At 32.9% G+C, this 12,665-nt stretch overlaps 1 protein-coding gene across 1 annotated transcript in view; it reads right to left on the bottom strand.

The window, feature by feature from the left end:
* Window positions 1-12,665, bottom strand: part of LOC118928599 (bridge-like lipid transfer protein family member 1) — a 179,059-nt gene that overhangs the window by 145,914 nt on the left and 20,480 nt on the right. The window contains 8 exon segments of the mRNA XM_057503269.1: window positions 231-368; window positions 1,170-1,397; window positions 7,067-7,275; window positions 8,261-8,367; window positions 8,532-8,710; window positions 10,778-10,875; window positions 11,136-11,271; window positions 11,273-11,292. Of these exon segments, the coding sequence (XP_057359252.1) occupies window positions 231-368; window positions 1,170-1,397; window positions 7,067-7,275; window positions 8,261-8,367; window positions 8,532-8,710; window positions 10,778-10,875; window positions 11,136-11,271; window positions 11,273-11,292 (1,115 nt within the window).

Here is a 12,665-nt window from a genome sequence, read left to right as displayed (position 1 = left end):
ATCTAAACACAATAAATATAATTGTTTGGTATCACGTATAGGAAACAGCAGGAAAAAAAAGAGGAAAAAAAGCAGGTGTCTGAAAAATTCTCATACATATATATACTTATAAAACTTAATACAATTAAACTAAAATTCTTGAATCTGAAGAGCTATATATTCCATGCACAGAGACCCCATAAGAGTAATAATAAATTTCTAAGTCTCTGCCATAAAGCAGTTTCAGTTACCTGATAGTTATCACTGACAAACACATTCAAGGGTGACAAGACAAGCTGCAGCATGGTCTCTCTAAATCCTTTTTTCATTTCAAAACACAGTCTTTCCAAGAAAGCTGTAGGGCACTCAGGACCATCAGTAGTTCCATGCTAAAATCAAACAGAACAGCATAACCCAGATACAGGAAAAGTAAAGACCAAGGTAGTACAGGAAAATTAAAATTGTATTTATGTAATTAAGAGACATTGATTTTTAAAAAGAGAAATAGTGTTTATGGACAAAAATAACTATTCTGTGCCACAGGAAGGACATTAGGTTCACTAAGCACCAGAGGTAAGTTCTCTGCTGTGCACCTCTAGGCAGAAGACATGGAGCCAGTATGAGGCACCATGTCCTAGGCCCCCTTGCTTCCTACCTGGCCTGGCTCCAACAGCCCTGGGTTCTTTGACGACATAATCTCTTTCCAATCCAGCCCCAACAGGCCCAAGGCACATCCTTAGAGCGAACCAGGATTCTGTGCTGGGCCCAAACCTCTGACACAATTCAACCTCCAGGGTCAAGCCTGACTCTTAATGTTGTGCTAAGTTCACAATAAAGCCCCTAACTGGTCAGGAGTTGGAGATAAAGGCTAAAAAACTGTAAAATCCTAGAATATATATCAAGCTAATTACAAACCCAGCAACTCAAAGCCCTGGCAAAATGTTCTAAAGTTATAGAGAACAGCAAAAAACAAACTATAGTGAAAGAAAAGAACAAAGTAAAATTACCAATGCTCAAGTAATCACATTATGAAAGAAATAATAAGCTTTATAAAGATGAAAGGATAAACTGAGAAGTTTTCTAACCAGAATTTTTTTATAAGTGTGTGTGTTCGCACACACATATACAGTTTCCTATGCTGGGTGAATTTCATAATACAACCCTGAGTATTTTTTTATGTGAACACTTACAACAGGAAGACGCCCATGAACTTTGTACAAATTAACGAGTACAGTAATGTCCCAAGGACGCAAGGTAAGAGGATGAATTGACTTGGCTGAACTTTCATTTTCCTTTTTGTCATTTTCCATTCCAACAGCTGTCCACCCAGAGCTGGATGACGTTGACAGTGACAGAACAGGACTTGAAATAACCTCTTCAAAATCCATATACATGTCATCCTCCCCAAAGTAGTTCTCCTATAAATATTAAAAACAAACTGCTATCAAAGGAGATAATATAACAATAATTTTTCACCTTAGAGTCTTAATTTTGTAAACTAAGCAGCTCCCTATTTTATTTAATTAAAAGCATAGATCTATTTCTTTAAAATGGAAAGAAAAAAGATACATTTATTTAAGACATACATTTACTTGGCTGCTTAGCAAATAAATATTCTGTATAAAACAAACACAAAAAGTTACTTAAGTTTATAATAAAGCTTCCTTTCTGTTAGCACTATCTCCAAAAAATTGTAGAGAACACCTTTGAAGATTTGTAAAGTTCAATAATTTTCAATCTGGGCTTCTCAGAGTTCTGAGGCTATAATATGCCGAGAAATCCTCTGGGAGAAGCAGATCAATTCACTGAAAATCAGTTTGTTCAAATCCAATTAGCATTTATATATCCTGCTTGGAATATTTATCAGGATTGTTTTAACAGCTTTAATAAGAATGTCCAATTTTGGTTATTGATGACAAAAATACATGTTATAAATAGTTACCCAAACTTCTTTTCACATAGTTCATCCTAGCTTTTTATTCAGAAGTGTTTCAATTGTTAATATTCTGGTTTGACATCAGAATTAACATTTTTTTCTTCCCATTGATTCCAAATTTAAATTTTGCTTATTTGATCTGTCAGTAGTCATCAAAAGTTGTTAAAATATGTTATCACTTTTAACTATATTTGTTCAGTATTAGAACCAAGTCAGTATTTTGGTAAATTTTACATTCTGATTATTGACACATTTATTTTCTAGCCAGAAATCTGGTTATCAAGTCAATTAGTATCTTTTCATAGGAAAGGATGTTAAAGGGCTTAAGGTCATTCTGTTAATTAGTGGCAGGACAAAAATTAAAATCCCAGACTGACTGACTCACAGAACAAGTGCTTTTTCCTGTATTCTTTACTCTTATCTACCTTGAAATAATACACTTAGAATCTGCTTGACATCTTGATAATTTTCCTTATTATGTAACTCTGAAATACAGACAAATTCAAGCACAAATATTAAGGTAAATAAACACTGGTTTTTAACCTAAATTCTAACAAAATGTCTCATTGGTTTTGGTCAATGTCAAAAACCTAGTGGTATTTGCAATAGTTCTTCCTTAGATCATTTGAGAAGCCTTTTCAAAAAACACATGCTATCCCAGTCCTGGAGACAGTTCAGGAGGTGTGCAGCGGGCATGGAGTGCAAACAAAGAAGGAAAGTAGAACAGTTCCCTTTGGTGATTTTATCTATAAATGGCCTCCAGAACCAATCGTTTCTGCCCTACCCTCCCTCCACACAACTGATCAAAAGAGCCGGTGTACAGTGTTCATTTTATTAGCTATCAACATATTAGGAGCTACCAACAAATCATTAGAAATAAATCATACTTATTTTAACTAATTTTTAATCATCTTAAACTATAAATCTCTTATTTTTAAGATTCCCTTGTAGTTCCCTACAACTTGTAATTTTAAAAAAAAGAAAGAAACTCCTGTAGATGATTACAATCAAAAGAAAAATACTCTCTTGGGCCTAACGTTCAATTTGTTACTAAATCAGTCTCCACTTAATTATCTGAAACAGAAATAACACGTAACAAATTCTTTAGGGAACACTGATTTCCCAATATAGTAGAGGACATTTGTTTATTTTTATTAAATGTGTCAATGACTGTTTTTAAAGAGCTATAAAATGCTAGGAGTCTTTTATGAGTTAACACATTTACCCTATTGAATATTATCAACAAAAAAGTACCATTAAAATTTATTTAATGCCTTTTAAAACCTAGCCTAATGTTAAATGTTTAATGCTGGGTGTCCAATTTAAGTTTTGTGTTTTGTCTCTTTTAAAAACACCATGAATTCCACCTGGAAAGGTTAATTTCTTTAGGATTCACTAGAAAAAATTACCAAAGGTTGACCAATGTATAAGGCAACCAGTAACACATTATGGCAAACTTTCATGGTATTTTAAGATTAAAATATGTACACGAATATTTACAAATGCAAATAAAAGTTCCATTTCCATTTTACTGTAAGTGACACGCAAAATTAAGTTATCTTTAAAATAAATTCCAAATAACTCTAGAAAAAAGCACTGGCTTGTAGAACTGGGAAAAAGTATGTTTTTTTGTTAGTCTGTGGCATGTATGAGTTTAAGAATGATAAAACTGTAAGGCTAGAGGCACCAGGGGCAGGGGTGAGCCTGCTGGACAAGCTCAGGCCTCACCAAACAAGGCAAAGAGACCAACAGGTTCCGGTCTGACAACATTCCAGAGTCTGATCAGACAATATTCCTAACTAGAGCCCTCCCCCAAGCTAGAAGAGTAGTGGTAACTTTCCAATACCTGGCTAAAGGCCAATAAAAGACCCCATGTACCCTAGGTGAGCCAATCCCCGCGCCACTGTATACCCTTGCTCTCCCTCCCCCTGACTTTAAAAACTTGCTGCCTGCTCTGCTGAGCGCGACTTCCCCAGCCTCCATTTCCATAGACTAGTGAACCTCGCCTGGGAATTGCGTTCAAATAAACTACCTGGTCTTTGCTTGCTTATTTCGGCTAGAATTTACCTTACAAAAATTAGCTACATTTTCAATTTACTTTAGATTCTTCCAGTATTTCACTTTCCTAGAGATAGTTTAGCATATGAGTATCAAGTAACTACTTCAAGTAACAAGAGACTACCATTTTTTCCCAGTTAAAAATTAATATTCATCTTATGAGAAATTATACTCATTTCTCAAAAAAAAAGAATTATCAACAATTAAAGACAGCTAATAAAATTGGAGAGGCAGAGAAAAAACCCTACAAATGCTGTTTCCAATATTATATTTTTTACAAATGGAAACTTGATAGCCAGGCTTCTGTTCAAGACTACTGAAACTCTTTTTTTAATAAGGAAAACATATATACCATATATACCTACCCTTAATCCACAGTTACTATTTGCCACTGCTTGCATGCTATCGCTATTTAGTTCAGATTTCCTTCTCCCATTAAGAAAAAAATGTAGTAAGACTGAGAGAAGTCAATTCAGAAAAGTAATATACTGGTATGGTTATCCAACCTTATTATGTGCATATAAAAAATGATATCCTGTTTTAGTATGACTGAAATGACTTTGGGCTGACAGAGCTGTTACGTTGTCTATATCTTCAGAAGACCTCCCATTTCCATAAACTGTCCTCAGAAATGCTAAAGCATGTTTAAGTATATACTCTTCTCTAATTCTTCATAATGATAATGGCAGGCCTAGTTTCTTCCATGGATTTTGTGAATAGGTTTTTAATGTATAAACAAATACAAGGCAATTCTTGATTTGTACAAACAAATATAAGGCAAATAGAAGAATTTCTTGATGTTAAATTTGATAACTAAGGAAAATACAATCTCAGTTACATGAATTTTCAAACTATGTTTTCTTACACATACACACATATATTCTAACCCTAAGAAGAACATAAGTTATATATTAAAACAAATTTTCAAAAATTAACAGAGATATTTAAGCTAGGATGACATCTCCATGTCAGCATGACACTAAGTCTTCTGGTAGAGGGGAAAAAAAAAAAAAGAGAGAAAGAGAAGAGAAAAATAAAGAAAAAAACATTAAAGAGTAACATATATTCCTAATAAAGGGAAGCATAGAGTTCACTGGCCTAAAAACCTTTGCCTGTCCTGCTTTAGATATATATTTTATAAAATGTCTGAACTTAAAACATTTTAATTTGTTTTAGTAGACACTTCATACAAGTTCTGAGTTAATTTGAGGAATGCAAATACTAATATAATCTTTAGTACAACAAACTTCTGACACTACTAAAAAGTGGTTATAAAATCATAATGACCAGAAAAGTCTGTATCAAAACATAACTATCAACAGAGGTTGTTTATCAACTATTAACATCTATGGAATAGAATTTATGAAGTATAAAATAAAGGTATATACTTCTTTCCCTATATTCTTTGCTATAGACCTCTTATTATTTATGAATATTACTATAAATTTCTTAAATTTAAAGAAATTGAGATTCAGTATACATACAGTAATGCAAAAACCAGAGTTAATACTTCTCTAATAGCATTCAAAACTGTTATTATATCAGTATAACCAACTTCACTTGCCAAATCATTACTTATATTAAGTTAAAATTCAACTCAGCCTCTACAGAACTATAACTTAAAATTTCATTTTAGATTCTTCTTTATAGTTATTCACATGCAATCCCAAGAAAATAAGATACTGAGAGAAATATATGAAAAATATTTTAGGTCAAACAATGGTCATGTGTGTGTGTGTGTGTGTGTGTGTGTGTGTGTATGTGGTGTGTGCATGACACTTACCTGTGCCCTCCCCCCACCCCCTTTGAATCTGAAAAATTACTCCTTCAGGAATCTTATAAAATGAAACACAAACCATAGATTTCCATAAGTACAAGAGTACAATGAAAATCTAAAAGTGAATTTGCAAAATCCTATTTAAAATGCTAGATTTCATGAACATGCTTTCCCTTGCATTTTTTATCTTAAATTGCATCATCTGATGCTTTATGTTAGTTTTTAGTAATATAATACATTAAGTCAAATACTGAGATTTTAGGTACCTTCAAAACCTGTTCAGCTAGCACTGCTTCCAGAGTCATTAATGACAAACCTTGATTGTCCTTTCCTGACCAACTTTGATTATCCTGAAACCTTTCCAGAATTAATTACTCCTGTCATTGTAGATTATGAAATTCCTTGTTAGCTAAGCATTCAATATCCAAACCATTGCAGGTTTGAAATTGCAAAAGGAGTGAATAAGGTAGCACAGATAAAACTAGACTCACACAAAAGTCCATCCCACAAGTAACTCTACTCCTCTGGATGCTTGGGTAATTAATCTCTCTTTGATTATAAGATACAGTAAACATCCAACAGTACAATGGAAATCTGAATTTAGAAAATACACAAAGTGCTAAAATATTTTTCTTAAAATAGCCTTACTTCATAAACATGCTATGAAGTCAAAGATTGACTGCATCAATCTTTAGAAAATACAATGTGCTATCATACTATGCAATCATACAATTTCAATGCAAAAATTATACCAAAATGAATTAACACTTGATTTGGTCTGTGATCAAAGTACTGCATAATTCTTCAGATTCTAAATTTGTCATACTCTGAAATAAACTTATTTTCATATATTTGCTTGAGTTTTTAAGACAGAGCTCCAAACAAATCTTTGCCTATTATTTAGCATGAAATAAAGTTGTCTGTCTTTAATGCATTTACTTGAAGTAGATTTTCCTGGTACCAATTATCCTTAGATAACAAGGTTCTCTTGTACTTCCACTGCTGCATTAATTACAATGTGTTAAAATTTGTTCACATATATGCCTACCCTGAAATATCCCTCTATCTTATCTCTTTGAGAACAGATTCTAGAACATTCTAAATCCTAAAAAAAAAAAGACTGAACTGAGAAGTACACTATTTTTGATAAATAATTTTGTAATTGAGTCTAGTGCCACAGGTCTCGTCAACATATATAATACATCCTCAAAAACTTTAAATCATCCAACTGACTATTTTGAATGGACTCAATTTCGATTAGATATTAACTGCTTTACCTACATTTGCAAATATGTAAGTTCTTTTAAAAATCATACCTTTATACATAAAAAGGCATTTAACAGAGGTCCGTAGAGAGTTATCTGAGAATCTGGGGAAAGCTCCATTTCCACATGAAGTTTATCAGGTGGAAGCTCTGAGGGATCAACAGGTGGACGTGAAGAAGTAGAGGGAGAAGGAACAACTCTGTCTGATGTTTTCTGGGATGGCCTTAATACACATAGCGTTGTTTCTTCCATTTCTGACACTAGAAAATTTTGAGAAAAAAAACAATAATGATTGGAAGGGGGAGGAAAGTACCTTTTAGAAGTTCTTGAAGGAACTATTCACTGAAAAATTCTATTTTGCAGATTTTCATGAAAGCAGCTAACCTTGATATAGTATCTCTAGTGCATAATGAACATAGACTTGAAAGAATAATGAAAAATTCAAGAGAGATAGACTTTATTAAAATATGTGTAGAAATACACAAATCAGACTGCACAGAACGAATGAAAAATTCCCGTTAACAAAGACAACATTTTCATCAGGTCCCTGCAATATAAATTTGGGTCACAATTTGGCTCTAACTATATATACTTGGGCATTAAAATACAAAGTTGTTTTCATGTAACAACTATTCAAATACAATGTGACGGTATCAAGGTTTTATGCATAAGAACAATTATTAAAACTATTCTTTAAAACTGAATTGGAAAAATTTAAATATTTATATATTGCTTGGCTCTTATTCCATTTTGAATCCCAGTAATAGGGCACATAAGTTTCAGGGAAACTATGATATGAAATGACAGGTGTCAAAAATGCATTACAGAAACTAGTATTTCACAAGATCAACCACTTTAAATACACAGATTCTCATACACTTTGCTATTCCAGCTCCACTGCTTCTAGGTTGGCAGACATTTAGAAAATTATGTACTTTTTCTGAGCATATTTTCTCAACTCTACAATAATTGTAATAATAATATCCATCTCATAGAGTTGTTGTAAGGATTAAATGAGGTAATGTAAACCAGGAAAAAACTACACCTAGTATTTGATAAATGGTAAATGCTTAATTAAAGTTAGCTATAATTACATCAAATCCTTAAAACATTTTAAATGTATATAATTATGCCAAAATATAATGCATTTCCAAAATATCTGTATCCCTTTCTTGTATATTTGATGACTGTCAATCATAACATTAGATGTTTCAAAGTACAAATTAATTATATAAAAGCTCTTACGTGATTGTTTTAGCTGTTCATCTGCTTTTTGTGGGTAAATTGGATGCCATGTATAATCAATTGTAAGCATGACACTTGGGACAGTCCAGCACTCAACCCAACCAGATCTTTGAAGAATAAAAAATAGAGTTTCTAGTCAAATGCTTATTCCTTTAATTGTATACAAAAAGCAATTACAAATGATCTTATTATTATTCTTTGACAGATCAGAAGGGTAGAGGTCTCCACATATTAACACAAAATACTCAGAAGACAAATTTTATGTACTCACTTTTCTTGAGTAATGTTCCGCCATTTTGGTTTAACTGTTTTCTGACCACTCTGGCACTCAGCAGGAATACCAGTATCATGAGTTGTTTTATTTGGATGGCAATTCTTTACCAACATAAATAATGAATATTTACTAGGGTGGCAATCTGGTAGAAACAAATGAAGATCCACATCTTCTCCCTAAAAAATAATTTATAATGACCCAAAGTAATAAAATAAGTACATAAACATGTTAGATTACTATTTACAACCAAATCTATCTATAATAATCTGGAGAATAAATTTGAAAGAAAATAACAAATTTCAAAAGGCAAATTTTTCATTGAACAGTCAGGTTAATAACTGGAATAAGGTTTTATATTGACTAAAGCAATTCTGATTAGAAAGAAACCAAGAAATAAATAAACATCAGTTTCCACAAAACAGTAAAAAGATTATCATTCATGGGTATCTGTGGATATGTCACAAGTAACTCAGTAAAAAATAAAAATAAAAATAAAAAATCCTGTCATTAATATTAAGCTCAGATAGAATGTGTTCTGTATTTTTTTTGTTATCATTAATCTACAATTATGTGAAGAACATTATGTTTACTAGGCTCCCCCCTTCACCAAGTCTCCCCTACAAACCCCATTACAGTCACTGTCCATCAGCATACTAAGATGTTGTAGAATGACTACTTGTCTTCTCTGTGCTGCACATCCCTCCCTATACCACACCCCCACATTATACATGCTAATTGTAATGTTCCCTTTCTTTTTCCCCACCTTTATCCCTCCCTTCCCACCCATCCTCCCCAGTCCCTTTCCCTTTGGTAACTGTTAGTCCATTCTTGGGTTCTGGGAATCTGCTGCTGTTTTGTTCCTTCAGTTTTTCTTTGTTCTTATACTCCACATATCAGTGAAATCATTTGGTACTTGTCTTTCTCCGCCTGGCTTATTTCACTAAGCATAATACCCTCTAGCTCTGTCCATGCTGTTGCAAATGGTAGGATTTGTTTTCTTCTTATGGCTGAACAATATGCCATTGTGTATATGTACCACATCTTCTTTATCCATTCATCTACTGATGGACACTTAGGTCGCTTCCATTTCTTGGCTGTTGTAAATAGTGCTGAGATAAATATAGGGGTGCATATGTCTTTTTCAAACTGGGTTGCTGCATCCTTAGGGTAAATTCCTAGAAGTGGAATTCCTGGGTCAAATGTTATTTCTATTTTGACCTTTTTGAGGAACCTCCATACTGCTTTCCACAATGGTTGAACTAATTTACATTCCCACCAGCAGTATAGGAGGGTTCCCCTTTTGGATGTGTTCTGTATTTTTATTAACTTTTAAAATATGAATGTGTCTTGATTCCAGTAAGTCTTGTTTCCTCAACTGGCTTTTAAGAATTATGAATTGGTGTTTCAAAGGATCTTCATTTGGCTTCACTTTTTTCCTTTCAGGGCCCTTTATCTTTGTTAATCTTGTTAATCATTAATCTTGATGCTTGGTTTCTTAACAGGCAGCATAATAGAGAGGTTAAAAGAGCCTTAAACTCTATTGCTTGTGGTCAAATTTAAAGTCAGCCACTTACTAGCTACATGAAAAATCACATAAACTAGGCTCCCCAATTTCCTATCCCATAAATGGAGTTAACAACTATCTCAAGAAGGCTGTTCTGAGAATTAGATGAGTTGCTACATAAAAAGCACTTAGAATACTGTCTGACATAGAAACTGTTTAATAGGTGTTGGCTGCTCTTATTATTGTTGCTCTTTTCACCACAATAGCCACCATCAATACTACAACTACCATGTGCTAAGTTAGGTGTTCTACAAAACTCTGAATTCATAAGAGCTGGCTTCTAGATGAAAAGAAGAAAGGTATTTGTGGTTACTTCTTGAATTAACAATTACAATTAGGAATGAAAAATAGGAAAGCATAATATCCAATTTACACAAAGTAAACACTGGAGTTAGAAGCGGTTTTTAAAAGAACATAGAGATTAGCCACAGAGGTTAGAAATGTGCTGTAAGAAAATAATAAATTCAGGGAATTTTTTTAAAATCATTGTTCCAACTTCTGTTGGGAAACTTAGGACAATGGCAGAACATTAGAGTTAACTACAAAAAAAACAGAAGCAATTCTGTGACACTAAATTTAGTAAACAGAGGAAAGCTAAAATACTTCGGGTGACAATGGGATCGGCAGGGAATAGTAAAGATAAACTGATGGAATAAACAACGCATCCAATTATACGTACTCTTAAAGAGAATTTGGTATTGCATGTAGCTGGAACAAAGTCTGTAAAAGGCAAAGAGAAATCAATGTTTAGTGTTTCCCCACAGGCTGACAGATACACTACAAAAAAGGAAAAGAAAAGGAAATTTATTTTTGACTTAATTAAAATTTTGAATAATTAAAATTGCCTCAAATACACACCTAAGCAAAAGACAGTATGCTTAGTTCAATACAAACTCTGAAGTAGCTCTCTGAGAGACTCCCAATAGAAAAAAGATCAATTACAGTATCTACTACAATTACAAAATCAATACCAATTTTTTTTGTTAGTATTTGTTTTAATGAACAGAATATTTAACCTAACTTGTAAAAATTCTTACCATTTTCCTGTTGTTTAGTGGAACAGTCAATCCAATTGTGTTGATTAGCCACCCAAATCATTTCAAATTGATGAAACATGATTTTAAAATTCCATGTATAAGGAACAAATGAAAAAATATCTGGAGCACTATCACTGGGACCAGTCTTGAATTAAATCTAAATTATTGGGGTGAGAGACAGAAGTAAAATTAACAAATTCAGAAAACAAAATGTAAAGATTCTAACACCATACAAAATTAATTTTTCTTTTGCAACTAAAAAGAACTTTTATACTGAAATATTAAAAGGTAATTAAGATATAGCTAACTTATCTAATAGTAAATAGATGTTTACTTACTAATCATTGTTCCAAATTAAAAACAATTATGCATTTCATATATCTATTATTTTAAAAAGAAAATTTAGAAGATGAAAAAAAGGAAAAATATCATCTGCTAGTCCACTGTCCACATATTCAACATTGTGGATATGTTCCTTCTAGTTTTTTTCCCTATGTAGACTTTATAGTATCATAGATGCACATTTTTTTTTTTGGCCCTGGCTGGTTCTCCCCAGAGGAGCACAGCAGGAGACATTGTGCCGCGTGGCTGAGGCCTTAAGGAGCAGCTGCGTGTCCTCTGGCTCATCTCCCCCACCTCCAGCTGACACGGAAAGAACGGGGCCCTGGTTCTCTGCGTAGATGCACATTTTATACATTGCTTTTTGTCACTGAATCCAAAACTTTTCCATGTCATTTTACAGGCATTAACAAAGAGTTTAATAACAGTTCCTTAGAGAGATTTAAGATATACTTAACAATTTACTATATATGGATATTTAGACTCCTTCCTAATTTTTGTTATATAACATGATGTGTATTTTTGTGCAAGGTATTTTATATATTCTGGATTACTTTGTCAATATAGACTCCTGAAGTGGAATACTAGATCAAAGTTTATGAATTTTCTCAAAGTTATCATAAATTACAGAATTGCTTTCCAAGAGTAGCTAGATAATCTATTACATTGTATACTCTTCTATATTATATTTTTCTCTACTCCTTTCTCTCTCTGAAGGTGTGGCTTAATAATTGCTATTTGAAAAATGGCAACTCACTTTAGTTGAATTTCTTAATTACAAGTAGGGTTGAACATTTTTTTCATGTTGTTTTATTCATTAAACATATACTATAGACTGTCTTATTGTGTGCCATACTCTGTTCTAGATGCTGGGAATACAATGGTGAACAAAACAGACTTTGCCTTTTCAGAATTTACAGTCAGTCACCTTTGTTGACTGTGAGTTATTGTATTGATTTTTATGGTTTAATTGTTGCTTTTTAAATTATGTTCATATACTTAGTCTGCTTATTCTTGGTATCTTAATTTTTTTTTTAACCTCAGTAGGCAAAAGCTCCTCATATAAAGATGTTAGCCCTGATCTATCACAGTGGTTTCCTCTACTTCTTCTGGCATTCACATCATGTACATGCCTTGTATACATCTAGCAATAATATCTTTCAATAAATGGCCTCCTCCCATAGGTGTCAA

This window comes from Manis pentadactyla, chromosome 5 (assembly GCF_030020395.1).
Source record: "Manis pentadactyla isolate mManPen7 chromosome 5, mManPen7.hap1, whole genome shotgun sequence".
Classification (NCBI taxonomy): Eukaryota; Metazoa; Chordata; class Mammalia; order Pholidota; family Manidae; genus Manis; species Manis pentadactyla.
Note: the sequence above shows the minus strand (reverse complement) of the source record. Positions and strands in the feature narration are given on the sequence as shown.